This window comes from Triticum urartu, chromosome 5 (genome assembly GCF_003073215.2).
Source record: "Triticum urartu cultivar G1812 chromosome 5, Tu2.1, whole genome shotgun sequence".
In the NCBI taxonomy this organism is placed as follows: Eukaryota; Viridiplantae; Streptophyta; class Magnoliopsida; order Poales; family Poaceae; genus Triticum; species Triticum urartu.
Window position 1 is genome coordinate 253,531,476 of NC_053026.1, and position 23,206 is coordinate 253,554,681.

Sequence of the window (23,206 nt, forward strand, 5' to 3'; positions counted from 1 at the left end):
TGCGGCGCGTGTGTCAAAAATCGTACACTAGATCCCCACATAGAGCGAGATCGGTTCATGATGTGTCGTTGTACTAGCCACTTCGACTTGATGGGAGGGATTCATGCATACACATGCATGTGTGTGTGCTCAAACTATATCATGCATGTCATCCCAGAGCAAAAATAATAATCCCCTCCTGAGTCAAATTAACCTCTCTTGTTGTCAGGCAAAAAGTAGTGATGGACCAAGCGGGCCCATAAATGGAAAGCATCGATATCGCTGATGACCACTTAAGTGGGTGTGAGAGGACAACTGATAACGATTTCACGACTCTGATGTGGCACCGGCCTGCCTAACAAAACGGTCAACCCACACGGTGGCTCACAACTCGTAGTGTACTGTGAGCCACCCGCCACCCCCAGACGCACACACCCACACACACACCGCGAATCCACCGCAACTACGATGCATGTTAAATTAATTATCCCGCAGTGAACATGTTGTTACCAAAGGAGGGACATTTTAATTTCAAAAAAAATCACAGAGATCATTAAGACGTTTTAGTACATTGATTGATTGATTTTCTACGGATATAATGTGCAAAAATCAAATTTGAGCTACATGCACACGTGACAGTGCACCTAAATGGATTGCAAAAACACATGTGTCTCACTGGGTTCATGTTTACTCCCCGTGCAACAAATTTCAAACATTGAGAATCTTGATTTTTAAATTCTAGTACATCCAAAACTTATTTGAAGTTCATGAAACTTATCGTGTTGTCATATGGACACCAATACAAAGTGGCATCATACTTTTTTTGTCAAATTTAAGACCAGTTTTGATGTAATCTTTATCTAATTGCAGATGGAAGATTATTAATAATTGGGAACCAATATCCCAAACGGATTATTTATTCAAACCGTGAGCGTTAGACCAACAATGGATATGTGCCATCCTTCGGTTAAGCAATAAAGCGGTAGCATTAATCATCCAAATAGAAAAACAATATACGTGTCGTCGTGCGACCCGTGTGCCTTGCGAGTAGGCGTGAGTTGACAGGACGCATGCGAGCAGTCCGCCGCGCAGGCAGACGGGGAGGCATGCGTGCAGGTGTGTGAATTGACGGAGGCGTGCTCGCTGCGCAGTGTCATCGGGAGGCGTGCGAGTAGCTGTGTGAAATTTGGTAGGCATGCCAGAAGTCCGGTGCGCAGGCTCATCGGGAGGCAAGCCATCGGTTTGACCACCGCTCGCCTCTCTCCCACAACTCCCACTACTCCATATTAATGGTGCACCCGAGTGGCCGCACCCCCATCCTCGCTACACACACAAAATCCTCCCTCTCCGCTTGCATCCTTGACGCCGCTCTTAGTCCTCAAAGCCGTCAGTGTATGAGGATGCCGCCGAAGCACCCCATTGGAGGGAGTGGCGATGTTGGGGCTGCTAAAGCACCGGAGCACGGCATGGTGATGGAGACAGAGGTTGTCGTCACCGCCAGCGAGTTATCGTTGCACCTTGACGGCGTCGACGGTGTCAAGCTTCCACAGCCAGAGGCAGAGTTCCACACCGACTCCGACGACCACTCCGGCGATGACTCCGATTACGACGGACAGCTGGTTAGTCATCTATACCCATTTATGTGTCAAATAGATCATAGGGTTTCTCTGGTTACTCCTGCCTCCCCCTTTTTGGAATAGAAATCATATGGTTATGTTCTCCCAATCAATGAAATCTGAGTAAGTCTTGTTAAATCCGTGTAGTGTATTGATTGTTTGAATGGTACGGGTGATAAGTGGTTAGTTGTTTCATCTGTGCAAATGATTTCTGCTAGTAATCCGACTAGGGTTACTGTTCGTGCTAATAATTCCTGGCCAGGGCTTGACAATTGATTTTGAATGACCTACATATGTTTGTGCCATTATTTTCTTCAAGATTGGTCTGTACATAAACGACTGTGCTTAAAAATCGAACCATAATCTCTGGATATGTATAAATAAATAGCCATAAATTCCTAATCCTACTTTACGGCATGTAATCATTGATTTGATGCCAAATTTGTTTTACTATTTTTATAGGTGTTGTCTGACGATGTGGATAGTGAGGATGAAGATGGCAAGAGGAGGTACAAGAGGCAAATCCTGAGGGAGCTTTATGAGGGAATGCATAACAGGCGTATTAGGATCTGAAACGGCGGCTACGGATGCCCATTTTGCAACCATAAGCTTCATGATGCGTATCTAAGTGTTCTGGCGCATGCAAGAGGACGGACCATTGGCTCCTTCAAGCAAAAGTATTCTCGCAGGGTGGCGCACGGCGCGTACGCCGAGTACCTGGAGAAGCTTCAGGATCATGCCGGCCGCATGTGAGATGAGATGTGGGATGGATCGAACTATGTACGCTTGAGTATGCTTAATGCGGCTGAACTATGCTTATGTACGGGTACGCTTATTATCTATGTCTGGGTATGTTAAATATTTGGTAAAAATTTGGTAAAAATTACAAAGGCAGACCAATAAACTAGGATGGAGGTAGTACATCAATCACACACGGTTCCCAAAATTGGAACCGTGTGCAATGACTTTCATTTTGCCTGTTGCGTCAATCACACGCGGTTCGCTCTAGCAAACTGTCACCACCAAAATTCTTTGTGGGACAGAAAACCCTCACCATCCAATTCAAAAAATAAAAAATAAAACCCTCACCATCCTCACGTCACAAAAACCCTTACCCCGCCCGCCACCCCCTCGACCCCTCCGGTACGTTCCTTGTTCACACATGCACAAGCTCCTCCACGTCTATGCCATGGCACCGCCTATCGCGGCGGTAAACATTAGCTCGACGCCTACTGTCGCCAGGCTGCCGGCAAAGCCCACCGTATTTCGCCACTTCCGCTTGCCGCCGCCTATTGCCATCAACTTTCTCGACGCTGCTCGTGGTCGACCCAATTCCGCTCGGTTGGGGAATCTGCCGTATTGAGGGTTCTTTCTCATGGACGACAAGGTAACTAATTTAATGAGATATTATCTCATATCTTATCCCAGTTCATCTGCCTCCTTTAATCACCCGGCAAAAATCGCCGTGAATTCATTTTTATTCTAGCTGATTTGAGGGTTTTTTTCATTCGTAGAATGTACAGTGCGCCGACACTTCAGGACTTTGCGACCTCCGCCAGAGATTCCATCTCACCGTACCAGATAACTTGAGGATGCGCGCGGTATGTTCAATCTCACCCTAAATCGGTTGGCATGGCCTACTTTTCTGAACATATTCTAAATATTGCTACATTTGGATAAAAGGTGCCACATGCACCATATAAATCAAAGAGGATTTCCCCTCTTCTTTCTATATTAGGCAAATTAATGATGTATTGTTCTTTCGATTACTCTCATATTTCCATGACATCATGTTTACCCTATCTATTTAATTATAGATTTTTGTCCTTCGATTTCAACTGATGTACAGTTCTTTCAATTTGGGCCCATATTTGCATGTTACCATATTTTCTTTAACAATCCTACCATTTTCTGCAGAACATCCCATGCTATGCAACAGATTATGTAGTGCACAATTTTTCCCTTTACATAGATGAAGGCTCCACGGATGTCATACTGCACACAAACCATGGATTTACAATCGTTGCTACTGTAAGATATGATGAACGTGGTGACTCCTATTTTGGCACTGGCTTTTGGAAAGAAATTGTAAAGTTTTATGTACTGAAAGCTCGCACTAAAATTTCACTGCACATAAAAGGGCCTCGTCATGAGATATATGCTAACTTCCCCGACAAAATCATCCGTCTAGACTTTGTTCAAAGTAAGTTTTCTTTTCAACTATCTGCGTGTTGACTTACCCAGCAATGTCAAATGAATTGTGTAGTATTTAAGCAACCAATTGTTATTCCCTTTTCTTACTATATACCTACCTAATAACTTCTAGTTACCAATACACTTTTCTATGGCCTTGTTTTAACTAAATATTCCCTATACTCCCATTTCTATCAGAAAGTGCCGCTGACAAGGAGACTCCAGAGGTGGAGAACGGGGCTGCCAACAAGCGGAGGCGGGGCGAGCTAGAACCGCAAGCGACTCTAGCAGGCCTAGACTTCATCAGCAGCCTCCTCGATGATATGTTGAGAGTCATCATATCCCTCCTCCCAATCAAATATGGGGCATGGACAACCGTCCTTTCCCGGCGGTGGCGCCCCCTATGGAACTCCAGCCCTCTCGACCTCATAGACACCCACGAGCTCTGCCATGGCTATCACAAAAGCTTGGATGCATTTTCCAAGATCCTCGGCAGTCACCTTGGCCTAACCAAAGGCCTTAGGATGGGCAAGTTCCATTCCAACGGCAAGGACTGAGCCAAGCTTGATGAGTGGTTCCGATCCCCCACCCTAGATCAGCTCGAGGAGCTCACTTTTGATGATGGGCATATGCGGTCGCTGCCAATGTCCGCACTCCGCCTCACGCCCACGCTGTGTGTCGCCAAGTTCAAGAACTGCCATCCCCCCCTTAATGGCGCGCCCGCTCTTATTCTACCATGACTGAAGCACCTCGAGCTCGTCGTCGTCTTCCTCTTAAACGGTGACATGGAGCGCCTGCTCCGTGGCTGTACTGCACTCGAGTACCTTCGTCTTCAGGCGATCAATGGGTTGAGTACCTTCCACATCACACACATGACTCTCCGGACTATTTATGTGTGTTGCTGGTGCGGCGGGAAGACATCACAAGATATGTACCACAGTATGGTCATTGAGGACACACCTGCACTTGAGAGATTACTTGTAGTTGATCAAGAAGGTCCAACAAGAATCAATGTCATTTCTGCGCCGAAATTGACAGTGGTGGGCTACTCGTCTCACAAATACTCCGAACCTGTTATTGGATCCACACCCGTTCAAGTACAACAGCTGCCTTCTACCTCTCCTTCTACAAATTAACATTATTTCTAATTTTGAAGATGTTTGTTAGTCTGTCATTCAGAAAATGATTCTGACAAGCTTGATCCCGAAACTGCGCACAGTGAAGGTCTTGGCACTAGAATCTATCGGCCCCAACCTGGAGCAAGTTGTCAGTTTCCTGAGATGCTTTCCGTGCCTGGAGAAGCTATATATCGAGGTGATGTTCCTTTCCTGTTAAATGTTAACCATAAGGGAGTTCAAGTTTTCTTAGGGAACTATTCATCCACTCTAACCTCTTGTGAGGAAGGCTACATTTTTCTAGAATGTAATCAAATGCCCATGTTAATCATGTCAGATCGAAGATGGCATGTTAGTGCGTTTTACAAATCCTGCAAACCAAATAGGCCTGTAGTAATGTCCAAAACTGCATGTAGGCACTAACACGTTTTCTTCTTTTGTAGATAAGATTAGGCCCAGCGGTGGATAATGTGATACAATATAACAATCACGTCGAATGCCTAGATCTGCATCTCTCAGAAATTACTTTGAACTCCTACCGAGGGACCTTACCGGAGATTATATTAGCCAGGTTCTTTGTTCTCAGAGCAAGGGTGCTGAAGGAAATGAGGTTTGCCCTACACTTATTTCGCAAAAATGAATGGTTTGTTGATCAGCGTCGGCGCCTGCGGTAGAATGGAGTAGGCTCCAAAAATGCTGAATTTCATTTTGGAACTTCAGATGACAGAGTAATCGGAAGTCATCGTGTCAACCCCATACATGACTTCTCAGTGGCTGACCCCTTTGCAAAAATTGTGAGGTTTCGAAACCAGACTTAGAAGCGGTGATATTAGTTTGAACCTCTCTGATATCCATGTTCAGCAGATCAGTGCGAGCGTTTGCAGCTGATGAGCTGAATTTCATTTCTAATATCAGTTTGAACCTTGTAATCTTCGAGTTTGAGCCATATAACTCTGGAATTTGAACCTTGTAACATTTCGAGCTTTTGCCGTACAATCATTGAAATGGCATCGTATGAGACTCGTATATTGCTAACACTATTTTGACCTTAATATGCAATGGTCTTAGATTTTATTAACCATTCTCGAATCAGTTTACCTTGTCGATCTCACAGCACACGATCTATATAGCTAACTCGACTGTGATCTTCGACATTATTGCACATAGTTGGTTTCTTCCACTATGTGCACTGTAGAGCGCAGAATTAATTATCGCACTCGAGTGTCCATCATCACCCTTCTGTGTAACTTTGACCTCATCACCCATGGGTAAACTTATGATCGAAGTCATCCCACACACTTCGTTTTTACAAAGCTTTTTTCCAATAAATGCCCATGATTTGTCCCTCTTCTAGCCGATGCATGGCCAAACTAGCCGGGCGGGAAGCTTGCGCGGTAAACAGCACGGTAGCGTGGGAACAGGCTCACCGACGATACATTTGGCGCATCTTCGAGCCCACGCGTGCGGTGCAGTGTTGTCAAGCATGCACTTGAATCCTCCGCTATGAACACCGTGACAAGACGTGACGATTACAGGCCGGTCGGTCCCCATTTATTACAGCGGCCATTTAACCCTTGTGTCTCTTCAACCTTTTGATCACGCCCCACCATTGCTAGAAGCACACCCACCACGAGAAATTCTTAGAGGGTATCCTGTGCGGCTCCAATGGCGCTCCGAGCGGCTGCCGACGATGAGCAGCAGTTCACCATGCGTGTCGTGGTGGACACCCACAGAAGGTTCATGGACCTCTCGGTGGTGTACACCAACGGCCCGGTCTAGGTGGAGCACTCCATACACATCATGAAGTTGTTGCTTGCCGCAGAGAAGTACAAGGTGGTCGGTTTCGACCTCGAGTACACCCGCGCTCGTGTCGGGTCTCGTCCCAAGGTCGCCGTCGCCCAGATGTGTGTGCGCCACCACGTCCTCATCTACCACTACTGCCTGGACACAAGGCCTTGCGAGCGTTTCGCCAGATTTGTCAACAGCCCCCACTACATGTTCGCTACGTGGACATCACCAACGATGTAAAGGCGCTCAAGAATTCGGGCATTGCCTGCCAGAATCTTGTTGACAACCAAGGGCAATACAAGATCTGGGGCAGCAAGGAGCATGAGAAGGACTCACTGGTTCACCTCGCCGAGGCCATCATCGACACCTACTACAGAGACATGAAGGATTAGTGCAACAAGGACAAGCGTGCCTGGCACTCGGCCTGGATGGAGAAACTTGACAAAGCTCATGTCGTGTACGCAGCCAAGGAGGCGTACACGAGCTACGACATGTACAGGCGGATCGTTACATGAGGAAGTGCCTCCTTCCACAAAACGGCCAGAGATCCAGCCGGAAACAGAGCAATGGCAAGCGTCGTCGCAACAATAAATAGATGATTAGATCCTCGTTTCTCCTACTTTAGTATGCATGTAATTGCTTACTTTGGTGTGTGGAAATGTTATGTGTGTAGTCACTTGTATAATTGTATGCTTAATTTGGTTATGCAATGCTGTCTTTTTAAGTATATATGTTGATGCTTTGTAGACAGAGCGTAGATGCTGTGCGGACAAAGAAAATCACATCGCACACGGACTAAACAATGAAACCCATCGGTGATGTTTTCATCAATCACTCACAATTGTATATCAGCAATCATTTGCTCACAACACGCACGGCTTGTTAGCAATAATCGTCTATGTTGTTATCGGTCTTCGCACATGTTTTCGATTACAGACCTGTTTGCCTCGTATCACACACATCTTGTTCATTTGAACCGTTTCTGCTCTCATGTCTCAACGCAAACAGTTCATCCGAGTGAACCGCATGCCGTATATCGCACACACCTTTCATCTGGCTGACCGTTTCTTTTATGTTGCCTAATCACAAACAGTTCATTCGAGTGAACCGTATGCTGTACATCGCACACACCTTCATCTGGCTGCCCGTTTATTTTGTTCCTCCTCATCGCAAACAGTTAATTGAGCTGAACTGTATGCCCTGCATCGCACACACAACTAAAATCTGAACCGTGTTTGATGCATCCTTCATCGCAAACGTTTTGCACATTTTTGACGGTTTTTTTACACCACCGTTTGCGATTATGGCATCGCACACAGTTTCGTCGAAGGGTCTCTAATCGTAGTGTCGCGTTAGCAGCAATCTGCAGTAGTGTACAAACCCTTATAGTAGATGCAATACACAAATAAATATGAAAATGTCGTACAATACTAGTACGGCAATAGTTCACATCCAAAAGCATGCGCAATATAAGAGGTAGCAATTAAGATTGTCCAAAAGAATGTGCAATTAAACACAATTAGACTTGACCAAATCAAGCAACACTATTGTTGACAAGATCATCCTTGCCACCACCGGCTATGGCACCGCCATCATCACCATTGCCGGAAGCACCACATTGGCCGAAGCACCACCACCACTGGCCATAAGATCATGAAGCTCTTGCCTCCTATGAACCATGATATCCATTCTTTTCAACTCATAAAACTTTGTTGCCATCGGTTCCATACCACTCAGATCCATCATCAAGAATCGGTCCTCCCCGGCGATCTTGTTGTCCTTCCTCTTTTGCTCCTCAAGAGCGATATTGCGCTCCTCGGAGGCACGTCTTCTCTCCCACTTTGCCTCCTTTTGTTGGTTCTTCTCGGCCAACGCCAACTTAGTTGCCAAATGCTTCTCCATCATAGTTTCCTTACTTCACCATTGTACTAATTTGCTCCCTCAAGCTAGAGACGACCTCTTCACACTATCTTTCTCCAACTTTCTTCCATCAGGCTTTCCCTTATTTCTTCCTCCCTTTCATGCATCATCTTCTTCCAAGTTAACGGGTGCACCTTTCTTTGGTAGAGCTTCTTGATCCCTCAACCTCCATTTCTCATTTTCTGGAAGCAAGTTCCAACAATGTTGGAGCAAAAATGGTTTGCGTTTGGAAACCGCAATTTGCTTGAATCTTTCACAGGCAATGCAATCCTACATTTGGAAAACATGCAAGTGTGAGCTCATCATCAAAGCAAATAACATCACAAATGTGCACAACAAAATGACAACAAACTCACATAGTCGTCAATTGTGCAATCACTTGGAGGTGCGTTCCTAACTTTCTCCAAGAAACCACTCCAACAGCCACAATGTGTTTTGATCACATCCCACCGGCCTTGGAGTGAATTCAATGAAAGGTCGGATGGGGTCGGCATGAGCTTATGGTACTTGTCCTCGATGAAGGAGCACTCATGATGTTCACCTCATTCTCCTCCAACAAATCCGCATATGATGTATGAACGGTATGCAAGTCGTAGCTACACAATCCAAAGGGCGAAGCACTAATCAAATGAACCCAATTCGGCGCACACCGGTGGAAAGGAAGAAATTTTACCTCTCTGACGTTTCCTCGAGCGTGTTGTGGACGCCGGTGGAGTTGACGGGAGCGCGGGGTACATGGGCCTCCGGATTGGGTGGAGGAGGCACCTGTCGTCGAGCCGTCGAAGCCTTGGCCTTCTTCGGGACCTTGGTAGGTGCAGTCGGAGCCTTGACTTTCCTCAGGCCCTAGGCAGAGGCCACCGAAGCCGAGCCGGTGCCTGAGAAGGCACCGCCATACGCGGGAGGGAGCAGGGTGCCCACGGTCGGAAGGGGAACGCCTCCCTGGACGACATGGTTTCGCTCCCGCTTCTGTTTCACCCCAGCAACGATCGGAATTGGCGCAACAAGGTGGTTGCCTTGTCGCTTTCGTTTCACCCCAGCAGCAGCCAGAATTGGCGCAGCAACATGGTTGCCCTGTCGCTTCTGTTTCACCCCGGTAGCGGTCGGAATTGGCACAGCGACATGGAAGCTGCCTGCGGAGGGCGAGGAAGGTAGAGGCGGCACTGATGGGGTCGGCGAGACATGAAAGCCGATGGGCGGTGGCTGCCGATGCTCCATGTCATCAATTGAGTGGTCGGAATTGGTGCGGCGACGTGATTGCCCTATCGCTTCCATTTCACCCCAGCAGCGGTCGGAATTGGCGCGGCGATGTGGAAGTTGGCCGCGAGGGGGCAAGGAAGGTAGAGGCGGCCCTGATGGGGTCGGCGAGACATGAAAGCTGATGGGCGGTGGCTACGGATGCTCCATGTCGTCGATTGGGTGGCGCGACGACGCAAGGCCAGGAAGATCAACGGCGGCGAGAGGGTAGGGGCAGCAAGCAAGGTAAAATGTCACTCCCACCAACTCGCACCTGATACAGAGGGAACAGCAAAAGGGCGGCAAAAACTAGACATGTGGTGCTCGGGCCAAAATATACCAAAAGATCCGGGCCATTTTCAAGGACAGAAAACAGCGGTTAATATAGTCGCCGGGGTGTTTTGTAGGATCGGCTAAAGATGCTCTCACTCGGTAAAAGTTTACTTGACAAGACTCTAAACTGGAGTATAAACCACAGTTGCGGGTAAAGAATACAGGTAAATTCAATTTCCGTCACTTTGTAGCATCTAATTGGGAGCAATTACTTGCACCAGGGTGAAACTCCCACTTCTCTATAACACAATCTTACCTATCAAACAGTCATCTTATGAGATAGCCGAGAGATTCCGGGAGAAAGGGAACTAGGATGGAAAACCTAAAAGACTAAATGCATCTACCTGTGATTGTGCAATTGAATTACAATGGTTGGCACCAGAGCTACAAACACAGGTAACTTAGGATGAGGCAAAGAATCTCTCCTTAACCAAAACTTGAATTGTTGCTCCCTGAGGGTGGTGGTCTCAGCATGGAGTGATGGTTAGGGGTAGCCGAACTGGGCATGCCCGGGTTGAACATGACGCTGGGTGCTGCTGATGACGATGAGCCGGGATGGATAGCTGAGAGCGGCAGGCGCGGCCCAAATGAGAGCATCTGCTGCTGCTGTTGCTGTTGTTGCCGCTGTTGCTGCTGCAAGAAAGCCATCTGGGCTGGATGCCCCTGCATGTTATTGCTGTAAAACGCTTGCATGCTGGCCGGTGGCATTGAGCCTGGCATTGCTGGTGATCGAGGGCTGGCTTGACTCATTGGATTTGATGCCATGGTACTGCTGCTGCCTCCGGGCATGGGACCTCCGGAGGAAGCAAATCGAGCCGACATAAACCGGACACGCTGGGCTGTAAGATTCTGCCTGGCCCTCTCAACCTGCTCGCTTTCCTTCAAAAGCAAGGTCTCCACCTCTGCAAATTGCTTCAGCTTCAACTCCAATCTCTTTAACTGTAAATCCGACATAGTTATATTAGAATGATGAAAGCAACATATATCACCCCTTTACCAAGTTGTTAACAGAAGCAGGCAGGTTAAGGCTTCAAACCAAATCTCATATGATACTTGCTTGATCGTCCTGGACTTCAGTAAAAGCTAGGGTTTCTTTTTTCTTTTTGCACAGATATCACCTACTTATGCAAACTTCCAAAAATATTATGACAGAACAATTTGTTTCTTTTACCACATTCAGAAAATACCCTGAATCAGCCAAACTTGGCAAAAAGAACTCATCTGGAGCACAAACCAATACTTCCCAATGGGATCCCGAGCCAATGTCCTTCCATTCCCGAAACATCTTTGCTTTTAGCAGTGTTTTGGTCTGATGAACTACCATTGCCAAAAGGCGAGGTCAGGAAACAATGTCAAGAACTCTTGTTGAGGACTTGAGGTTTTATCAAAGAACAGCAAAAGATGTGGTATGTTACAGCAACTTCAGTGCCGAATTAGATTTCAAGGCTTCCATCGTCACTCATAAAATAAATGTGCAAGAACTGGTACAACAGCAGCACACAGTAAATGCAACATATGCAGCAAAACAACAGGAAGCAAACTAGATTATCATCTACCTCGTAGCAAATTGCAGCACGCTAAACTTTTGTGTTCCAACGAACCTGGTGATTTATGATGGTGGCCGCTAATCTCTGAATTTCACGCTCCTCCTGATCTGCAAAAAGTTTGCACTTTGTTGCCGCTGCTGACAAGCCACACATTGCAGCGTATTTGACGTTTTCGGGAGAGACGGATGATGAGGCATCTGTTTCAGAATAACAACGCACTTTACAATAATTTATGAAACATCAGACACAGATGACAGACTAATTTTGGGAATAAAGCAGTTACCATAGTTTGGACGAGCAGCTTGACCCATGACATCATTGCCTTCTGAACACATCCTTAATACAGTAAAAATTAAATGGTAAGAGATAATAATAAAAAAGTAACACAAAGTATTTTTTTAAAAAGCATCGACTGTAAGTCGACAACTAGACCGTGATTAGTCAACTAGACAGTTTTGCCAGCCCAACTCAGTGCAGACTCATGAGTAGCAGAGCAAATCAAGCGGATCATCTGCTAGTCACTGGCTAGCTCAGCTCTGACTAATAATCTCGACTGGGAACCTCAAGTCGCTTTACTTGATGAACAATAGCCCCACTGACAGGAGTGTTTGGAGGTTAAGGGCCCGTTCTTTTGAGCTGCGGCTTGTGCATAAGCTGCAGTGAAATTAAGCCCGTGAGAAGCTGCTGTGAAATAAGCCCCCCTGTGAATAATCCATCCAGTTCTTTTCTGTTTCTGTTTGTTTAGCTTATTTTCTGATAAACTAGTGAAAAGTCCGTGATACTCCTGGAGGCATCGTTCTGTCAGGTAGGTGGATTTGCATGGGGCAGGGACGACTTGTTCTGTTGGCTAAACGGTGGCAGTTTTGCCGTAAATACAAGCAACGAAAAGGGCAAGGAGAAATACCGCTTCACTTTTGAAGGGCTACGCTCAGGAAGCTGCCCTTCGCTGGCTTATCTCAAACGTGAAGGCGTGGGCTGTCGCTGGAAATTAAGCTAATGGCACCTAAACGAGTTCTTTTAGGCTTGAGCTTAATTTCCACCGTAAGCCTCCCATAAGCTTGAAACGAACCGAGCCTAAGTCAGTATCATGCGTCCAGATAGTGCAGGATACCGAAAGTAGCGTGTCAAATCAAGCAAGGATGGGGGCATGAGCAGCGGAAAACCTAGCCCTGGAAATTCCTGCCAGCTAAAATATGCCTACCTGTGTAATGACCACTCAAATTAGTCCTAAACATGCACTATATGACTTGAAAACCCACAGCCTACCTAATTAAATCTCCGAATAGACTCAACTTGTCGAGTTGAAAACAACGAAACAATATCAACAAAGTTGAGACTTGCATTTTCTGTTCATTAATCACATCACTGAAGAACCCCTAATGCAGGATCTGTTATAAGAAGCTTATCCCTTAATTAGAGTCCTAGTTGATTAAGCATCTTTGTTAGGAAAAGAGTCTGGTCAGTTTAGAGATGGTATTAGAGTTTGAATAGATTTACCGGCTTCTTGGTCAAGTCTTGTCTACTATATAAAGGGGCTGACCCCTCTCAATAAAGCAGAGAAGAATATTGTTGTTTACTTTTATCTACTTTTCAGTAATTAGGGTTAGGTCAGTTGTAGATTCTTCCAATTTGGTATCGGAGCCATCTACAAGTCTTTTTTCACTAAATGACACTTTCTGAAACTTACTTTCCTCACTGACTGCCTCAAAAACTTATTTCGAGAGCTAACCCCTCGCACAAACGCCTATTAGTTTGGCGTTTCTAGTACACATGGTAACGCCACGTAATTTGGCACAATCCAATCCCAGCTGTCAGTCCGTCCTACGTGGAAAAAAAAATCAAAAGGCGCCAAATCAGTTGGGGCCTCTCTATTCCTTAGTGATTCCCCAAACCCATTGTTACTGGCGGCATCCCAGCACCTTCGCCGGCCTTAGATCTCTCACTTTCCAGTGTTACTAGCTGTGCACCCTCACTGCACCTCTCTGCGCTACTGTGCTGCTGGTGGTTAAAGCACAGGGCTGGACGCCGCCCTGCACGCGCCTAGCCAGGGATGGCTCCCATATCATGCTCGTATACTACTACGCCCTGGACGAGAAGCTGATCATCTACGACTAGCTCAGCGATGGCTTAGGCCTTACAAGTCTCGTCGCCAGCGCGCACAAGGGGAATCGTTCGATAGCTAAGAGAAAGACGCCAACTGATTTGGCATCTTTGACCTTTTTTCCACGTAGGACGGACTGAAAGATGGGATTAGATTGTGCAAAATTATCTGGCATTACTTCGTGTACTCCCTCCGTACCAGTGCATTAGGAACGTTACGAAAACCAGATAGTCCCAAAATGCTTTAGGCGCGATGCATTAACTAAACATCTCGTTCCTGTTTCTTGCCACGAAAAAAGGAATCAGTCAATAGAGGATGTGGGGCTTGTATGACTTCAATGACTTGAGATTACCTAGCACGACATGCAGTGGCCAGTTCTCTGCATGCAATGGTATTAATTAGCAAATAAACATCAAGTTCTCTCATTTTTTCCCTCCGCCTTGGTCGCGGTGCACAACCTAAGATGCCTAATGCACTAGTGCAGAGGGAGTACTAGAAACGCCAAATTAATAGGCGTCTATGCGAGGGGTAAACTCCTGAAATAAGTTTTTGAGGGGGGCAGTGAGGAAATTAAGTTTCAGACAGGGTCATTTAGTGAAAAAGACATTGAGATCGAGGCTGTGTAGCATATGAAGATCATCACAAAGCAATTGGAGGCCTTCACACGCCATTGAATGGCTGACAGCCCTGCCCCCACCGCCAGACTCCACGGCTGCAGCAGCCGCTCATGATGCCACCTCCGTCTCCCAAGCCCTGCTCCCCAACGACGACGCGCTCCTGGTGCTTCCCCTCCCCAACAGCACCTCCGGTGTACCCTTATCCAGCACGGGAATTGTCTCCGCCGCTGGCGACGAACCTCCACCCGCCGGGCAAGATTGCCCACCCCCACCACCCCCTCACTTTCCTGCCTTCCACTTAGAGCCTACTTCCCCTTGCAACATAACCCTGTGCCCTGACCACTGCCAACCACCATCAGCCGCCAACGCCCTTTTACCACCTCCAGCCATCTCCTTACTCAGCACAGCCACCTCCTAGAATCAATCTGGGCCACTTGGCACCCTCACCCTACAGCCCAAATCTCAGCCCAATATTGCCACCCACCTACCAGCAGCAGCCGCAGATTTTTGCTGCCGCATCTACCCCTTCACGCCTCCACCTGCCAATCGATTTCATATGCCGTTATGGCCGCACCCCCCTCCAGAACCCATCTATGAATCCACCCCGCCCATTACCTCCCTTCCGCCCCTACCTAACAATCACCTCGGATCAGCTTCTGGTTCAGGCGTGCGTCGCTTCCACAAGCTCGACCTCCCGATGTATGATGGTTTGCCTGATCCTCTTGGTTGGCTCAATAGGTGCGAGCGGTTTTTTTGTGGACAGCGCATGGACGACAAGGTCTGGACTGCAGCCTTACCACCTCACGAATGAAGCTCAGTTCTGGTACTTACAACTTGAGCGTGATTTCAGCATGCCGACATGGGAGCAGTTCAAGGAAGCTCGCCACGTTCAGTTTGGGCCGTCACTCCGCACCAATCCCTTGGACGAGTTGGCACGTCTGCTGCTCAATTCCTAGGTTGCCGACTACACCAGCAGGTTTCTAGCGCTCATGTGCCACAACAATGAGCCATTAACACCGTCCCAACAACAGTTATGTACACAGCAGGGCTGCCCGATGGTCTTCGCACTGACGCCGAGCTTCAGCAGCCGTCTGACTTCCACACCGACATCTCCTTCGCCAAGGCCTATGAGCAGCGGCGTTTCCCTCCAATATCATCACGCCAGCCTTCTCATCCTACAGAGCCCTTGTGCCCCTCCGATCTTCCTCCGGTCAATGCAGCTTTTTTCGAGAAAACGCAAAAGCTTTGCGTTTCTTTTCATTGAAAAGGAGAGATTCAGTTACAATCATCCGAGGATGTGCGGGTTACAGCCGGTTAATTAGTGCACATCCCAGGTTTGGGGCAGCACAAGTCGAAGGCCAGGTGCCCCAGCTGCTGCCCATGAGCGGGCCTCGTCCTTAATGCTATCTAGGAGTGTGTTGAGGAAAGGCATCGCATTGTCAAAGACGCAGCTGTTTCGGTGCTTCCAGATCATCCATGGCACGAGCAACGCAACAGATTTCAGGGCCTTGCGCAGGGTCGGCGGCGTGTCTTCGTTGGCCTGTCTCCACCAGTCCGTAAGCGATGGCTCCTGCGAGGGGATCGGGGCCGGGATGCGTAGCCAGGCCAGGGTCTCGTGCCATGCCTGACGGGCGAGGGGGCATTCCAGCATGAGGTGTCGCACCGTTTCCGGCTGCTGGTCACATAGGAGGCAGCGGGGGTGATGCTGGAGGCCATGGCGAGCCAGCCTCTCAGCCGTCCAGCATCGGTCCTGGTTGGCCAACCAGTGGAAGAACTTGACTCGCGGCGGCGCCCAGCATTTCCAGATCAGCTTCCATGAGTGGCAGGCCGTTGCTCCATGGAAGATCGCCGTGTAACAGGACTGCGCAGAGTAGTTGCCGCTCGCTGTCCAACGCCAGATCAACTTGTCCGGTGCGGTGGAAAGCTCGGTGCGCTGCATGATCTGCCAGAGTTGCAGATACTGACCAACGCAGCTACAATACCTTTCCTACCTGCACCACTGGCACCTGTTCTGTCGTCGACTACTCCAAAGCCAACCCCGCCAGGCAGGTTAGGCGCCTCACTCCAGCTGAGTTAGCAGAATGTCATCGCCAGGGCCTTTGCTGCAACGCGACAAGATTTATGTTTGGGGTCACCGGTGCGTGCGGCTCTTCTTCATCGAGGCTGATGACTACGACCAAGATAGCTCCACATCTGGTAGTACCCAAGGTCCCCTGGGAGGCAATTGACAACCTACAGCTTGTGGACAAGCTATTTTTCATGGAAGGGACAGATGTTATGTGGACCAGCCCATCAAACGTGGAGTCTTATCCCTTAATTAGAGTCCTAGTTGATTAAGCATCTTTGTTAGGAAGAGTCCAGTCAGTTTAGAGATCAAATTAGAGTTTGAATAGATTTACCGGCTTGTTGGTCAAGTCTCTTTAATCTAAAATTGGCTTTAATACATAACCATGATGTAATCATTAAAGTTACATTAGCCCACTAGATCAAACTCATTTCAAATATCACTAGATCTTAAATACTTCAAGAGACGTTTGACTAGAAAGTTTTTAGTCGACAGCATGGAAGTCTGTAAAACCGGTTGACATTCTTTGTGGACAAACACATTTGTAAGACACCCTTCAGGAACTATAAATAGTAGTATATCAATACTTCCATTAGTATTGTTAGTAAAAGTATAAGCATTCAAAAAACAGCAGGAAAGCACAAGTGATGATACTGATATGCCATATAGGTTGCTCACCTGGAATCATCTCTTGTCAAAACAGATAGTGCTGCATTTGCACAGGATGCTGCTATTCTTGGTCCTACTGCAGAGGCCAAAAATGCAACCTGCAAAACATTCCTGAACGGTTAGACCAGCTATATAATAGATCAGGAACAGCCTGAACAGATGCATAGCAATAACAGGAAACTGTATATGTACTATCAAGAAGCTCTGTGATTCTGAATTGTGAGGGGGGTTCTGAGCAAAATTGTTGACTTATCTGCTCCTCACTCCTTAGGTCCATCTAAATATGATGCTCTCGAATTTCATTCAATGACTCTCGTTCAGGGATATCATGTTAGCGCTATAATATGCTATGCACTCAATATTCCCCTTCAAGTTTCATTCAATAACAGTCTTATGTTTCTTTACAGAGGGAGTATCATGTTAGCTCTATAATAGGAACCGAATAATCCCCTATCATGGTATTGCATATATAATGTACCACCAGTGCCCTCAATCAGGTGTGTTTTAGCATTCAATCAATGGCAAATTGGCAATAAGCTATTTATGCAGACAAATACTTAAAATGTGATTTACACCTTTACGGGATTCTATCCAGATTCTATGTCGTTCAACAGCTTTTGATGTTTGAACAGAAAAATAAACTACAATAAGGTATCTACTCATGCAGTCAGTAAAGCTCAACAGTGCTACAGCATAGACATCTCGATTAGCAGTGCCCGCACATGGTCAGCAACTAATAATAGTCACAACTCAATTTCTAAAATATTTTCTCTTAAACCCAGTGTGGGCTCTGATTTACGAATATTCCGGTCAAACAACTTTGGAATTTGCAGTCTATATGCATGTACATCACTAAAAATCAACTGTGTAAAAAAATGGAAATAACTATAAATGTTACTGATCAAAAGTATAATACTTTTCGGCGCCTAAAAGAGAATTGAGGAATTCGATAAATTTACATACAACCCATAGTGAATCACTTACCAGTGACATGACTGGATTAGCGGAATTAACAAATGGAAGCTGTTGTCCAGGTTGGCTACTTTGAGGAACGCTACCTAAGATAAATAATCATCACAGTTACAAAATGGAGGCAGATAAATTTCACTGCCATCAGAACTGAAATGTAACCAAAGTTTATCAACAGAGCAAATAGTGAGTAAACCTGAAATGCCGCCATTGGAATTTGAATATGAAAAGCCATTGCTTTGTACTCTAGATGAAACAGATGCTTCTGGTACTTCAATGCTCTCTAACAGACCATCTTCCACTGGAATACGAATAAAATGGTGAATACATTGCGCCTTAGACTTTGTTCCGACATGTTCAGCAATAGCATTCCAGTTATCATTGTACTTCTCTAAGCCCTCCAGCAACAGTAAAGTTTCCTCGTGAGTCCAGCTGTCCCCATCATTGTCTGATCCATCTTTCGTTCCATCCACTCTCTCAAAATCTAAGCTTGAGTGCCCAGGAACAAATCTTGCATCATGGAAGCAATCCAAGCAAAGAGAAATGTCTGCCTACTCAATCAGTAAAAATGAGGTCAGCTTGCTGCATCTTCACAGACTACTCTCAAAAAGAGCAGTTTACATAAGTACAGTAAAATTGCTATGATACCAGAAAAATAAGATATCCATGATCATCTGCCTGGAGAAAAAATCATGCTGCAATAAGATAGCTATTATCCTTAAAACAGTGTGTACTGGAACTAAGCATATCTACTACTCCCTCTGTCCCATAATATAAGATCTTATGACATCCAATATGCTCAAATATTGGATGTAATAAGATCTTAATATTATGGGACGGAGGGAGTAGGAATCCTAGTCCAAGAGATAGTAGAACATTAAAACTAGGGGAACTCATCGTATGTCGTCCCAAACAACTCCTGCGCCCCCTCCCCCTACAATGAAGATCAACTGCACCAACCCCATCACTGACAGCCACTGCACCATTCTGGCTGCCACTGACTTTCCCTCCATTACCACTACATTGGGCAAGGATAAAGAGCTTTAAGGACATTACGCATAACTTAGATAACCATAGTTTACAGGCATCAACATATAGATTAACTGCAGAAATTCTATTTAATAACGTTCATTCAACAGAACTGGCATGTGTCATCATAGGAATGAGATCTGATTCAGACGCTGCACTTAAGCCCATCCCCAGCCACAGAGCCAACTCTAGTGTTGCGCAGCTGTTCAGACTGTGACTTGTGTGCCACTAGCAACAATAACACCAGCCATGGGCAAGTTGCAGTTTTTTGACCGATTCAGGGCACATTTTTCATGCGGTGTTGTATTTCATTATTTTTGTGTGGTGTTGTATTTTTTTCAAATTGGTTTTGTTTTGCCACTGCGGTTGCACTTCACAAATTGTTTGTATTTTATGCAAGTTAGAAACATCGGAATGATGTTATTCCAAGAAAAGATTATACCTTTAGATTGAAGCAAATAGCATAATGATTCATTGTAACACTTTCAACTCAAAGCTGATGTTCCAGACGAGCTGGAGGATAAGATCCAGTCATTTGAGAAGTCAACTATTTACAGATAATACTCCCGCAAAAAAAACTATTTACAGATAATTTGTCTGTTGGAAGATCTAAATAAATGCACATAAATGCGCCAAATAAGGACTCTTTCTATTTATCCTTCAAACTGATCTCTAAACATGCTCTTCTGATCGCATTTTGTTGTTGTACCATAGCATTCTCCAATGAATTACAACATATTATAGAATAAATATTAATGATGAGCAGCATACAAAGAAAATAGTCCATGTATGTACAGGAACTGAAATGTTAGCTGATCAATTCTTATCCTAGGGTGATTCATATATTGCACATCAGCCGGTCATCTAAAAGGAAATCTACACCATTTAAGCCTTCCATTTCCTAGGAAGGATTTGGCCATGGAACTTACTAATTGCAGTACCCCCCCCCCCCTCTATTTCATTTCTTCGGGCAACCCCCCCCCCCCCTCCCACCTCTCTCGATAAGGGTCCTTCTGATTCACAGGATTCCAAAACACACGGATTATAATGACATGCCAACTTGAGTCCTACAGGATTTTGTTTGCCATAATGTCTGTTTGATTGCAGCACATGAAAAACAAAGGATTCTTTTAGCTGGTGGATGGAAAATTTCCAATGAAAGGTAATGTAGTGCAAAGGAATCCTTAGAAAGAGATCCCACAGATCAAACAGGCCACGTGAGAACATTTTCTAACCATTCTGATCCTCCAAAATTTCCATGAAAACCAATTAAATCAAAGAGGCACTAAGTGATTCTCCTGCAAAACAATAGAACCATCCGAGGTAGTGGATCCATCCCTACTCCTAATTCCCCTCCTATCAGTTGAGGCTCAAAGTGCAGATAATGATTCAGGACCAATTAATCATGATAATGATATTGCAGTTATATGCACTTCAAAATGATGTTTTCAGAAAGATGAACTATGAAAATTTCATTTCAAGAGATACTAGCTGGATGATGCTTTATACAGGTTCAGGTAAGTTTAGTGACTGAAGACCGCCATAAATATCCAATGTAATTCTTTTACCATGAATGTCCAATGTAATTCTTTGTTGTAAGAAAAACATATGTTGCAGTTATATAAGAAAATAGAATAATTGTTTGATTATTGGCATTTTCAAAATGTAGGGGCACACATTGTGTTTAGCACCAGGGCCTCAAATTCTTATGTGCAGCCCCGTATGACTAACATGATAATTGTCACTTTACAAAGCAAGTATACATTGATAATTTGCAACACGGTGATACTCACTGATACTCTTTTAATCAAACCATTCTATCGAGCCCTCGGTACTTAAAATTGCAAATGAGCTTAAGAGTTGAAATGTACCCTTCAAGCATACTCATGTGGTAAACCAATACTAAATTTTCAATGTGAGAAAATTAATAATATGGAATCATTCTACAAAAGAACCCAATCAATTAAAAATGTGAAGAGAATTGCATAAACAACAGTTCTGACGATGTGGAGAAAGATTTTCTCTAAAAACGTGGATAAATAATCCCATATATGGAGAACGGGAAAAAAAATTCATAGTGTTATAATTGTACGCACCTCCTTTTGTGATTCATAGTGCAAACTGGGCAAAGGTTGTGAACAATAACTACAGAAGTTCTCAGACAGCCTCTCCCAAATCTTTTCGTCCAAGTCTGCAAAGCCAGTATCACCATTTGGCACCTCCAGAGCAGACGAAGTTGATGCCACAGAAGCGATATCCTCTGCTCGGGCACTGCATTTTGGCCGATCAAACAAAATCAGACCATCAATTGACTTCAATGGTGCAGACGCCAGCTGCAGCTCCCCTGTTTGCTCCTCCCTGATTAAAGATGATGCCAGCCTCAAGCCCCGGTGCACAGATCCAGCCGCGAGGTAATTAATAATCCCCCAAGTGTCCAAGAACCTGACTATCCGACTCAGGTCATACAATTCAGCCGTGCTTGTAACAAGCCCCTGGCACTCAGCAAATGCAAGTCTCCTTGACGGGCGCTCCAAATACTTCACAATCACCTTATTCCTCAGCATTATGTACTTCTCTGGTGTATGCCCTGGGGACTTCCCTGAGAAAAAATGTGGCACCACCTGCCTCTCCAACCTGTGTACAGTCGCCGGCGAGAACCAATCTGCAAATTGCAAATCATCCCACATGACCAACAAATGAGAATTAACAATTTGCTCCACAATTTTAGCTTGCTAGAAAGCATCATTGGCGTCAAGAACAAACCTGCGTGTCTGGGGACGACGAGTAACTTGCTGTAGAACTGCTTGGGCACGCCTTGGCATTCCATGAGTGGAGGCACGGTGCAGACATAGGAGGACGGCTTGTCAGGGTCGTTGGACAGGGATGGGTGGTCAGGGAGCATGGCTGCTAGCACCTGGAGCTGCCCGTGCGAAATGTTCTCCAGCGCGGGTGCAGGCGGAGCCGAAGCACAGCTGGCACCACCCGCCAAGGCACGATCAGCGGCGATAACTGCAAGCACAGAGGGATGGAGCCGGCTGATAGTGCGGCGGGTAGCCGAGGGGAAGCCAGAGACGGGCTCCGCTGAGGAGAGCACCTCCGCCTCCCGGAGGTCGGGCACGGTGTCGTCATCACCGCCACGGGCGCCTAGGGTTTCGCCCCCGTTGGCGGAGCCGTGGAGCGCGTCGTCTTCGTCGTTCGCCGCTGCGGAGTCAGAATCGTCGGAGTGGTCGGCCCCGCCGGACTGCTTCAATGGGGAGGTGTCCTGTGAGCGCTTCCGCTTCCGCCACTTGAGCTTCGCATCTGGGAGGGAATTAGGGTTTTGGGGAGGGAAGGGCGGCGTCAGTGCGGGAGAAGGGGCTCGTTCCGGAGAATTGCGAGGTGCGAAGGGGTTGGGACGCGTACCTGAGGAGGACGAGGCCTTGCGAGGCATCGTCGCCGGCGCCGGCGGAGGCGGAAACGGTGGTGGAAGCTTGGACTGTGTGCCCGCGAGTGAGGGGGGCCACGGCGGGGCGGATAGGCACGTGCGAGAGGAGTGAGGAGGAGATTTGAGCTCTCTTGTCCGAAATTTTCACTCCATCCTACAGCTCTCCCTCTGAATTCTGAGATCCGAATACCTTAGCACTGCGTTTGGATGCCCAATTGAGATGCCTGAAATGGAACTGGTATTCTCCAAATTGCAATTCAGCTGTTTGGCTGCAGTCTGAATTGTCGCTTGGAAATAAGACCTAAATTCAGCATTGTATTTTCTTCCATCAAACCTCTTCGTTCCACGATACTGAGCCCTTTCACTCCAATTTAATCCGAATTGGCCTTTCCCGCAAAACATACCCCTTCGCTGCCTTATCCCCTCCTTCCTCGGGCAAAAAGAAAAAAAGGAAGGAACAGGGGCGACCACCAGGGAGCTCGGCCGCCACCACCAGAGATCTCGGCGGCAAGTCCCACGGATCTCTGCGGCCGCACCGAGGTCCGATTCGGCCCCACTCCCTCCTCCTCTTCCCATCTCCTTCCCCGCTCCTTCCTCTCGTTCCCATC

The 23,206-nt window shown here is 46.5% G+C and overlaps 1 protein-coding gene across 1 annotated transcript; it reads right to left on the reverse strand.

The window, feature by feature from the left end:
• Positions 1 to 10,329: 10,329 nt before the first annotated feature.
• Positions 10,330 to 22,871, reverse strand: LOC125508524 (SWI/SNF complex subunit SWI3C homolog). Its single transcript, XM_048673250.1, has 9 exons — positions 22,577 to 22,871; positions 21,938 to 22,474; positions 21,271 to 21,836; positions 18,342 to 18,696; positions 18,161 to 18,234; positions 17,186 to 17,274; positions 12,008 to 12,060; positions 11,779 to 11,921; positions 10,330 to 11,116 (listed from the first exon to the last, which is right to left on the reverse strand). The coding sequence occupies exons 1-9, from the start codon at positions 22,602 to 22,604 to the stop codon at positions 10,604 to 10,606; spliced, it is 2,358 nt and encodes a 785-aa protein (XP_048529207.1). The 5' UTR covers positions 22,605 to 22,871; the 3' UTR covers positions 10,330 to 10,603.
• Positions 22,872 to 23,206: the final 335 nt, after the last annotated feature.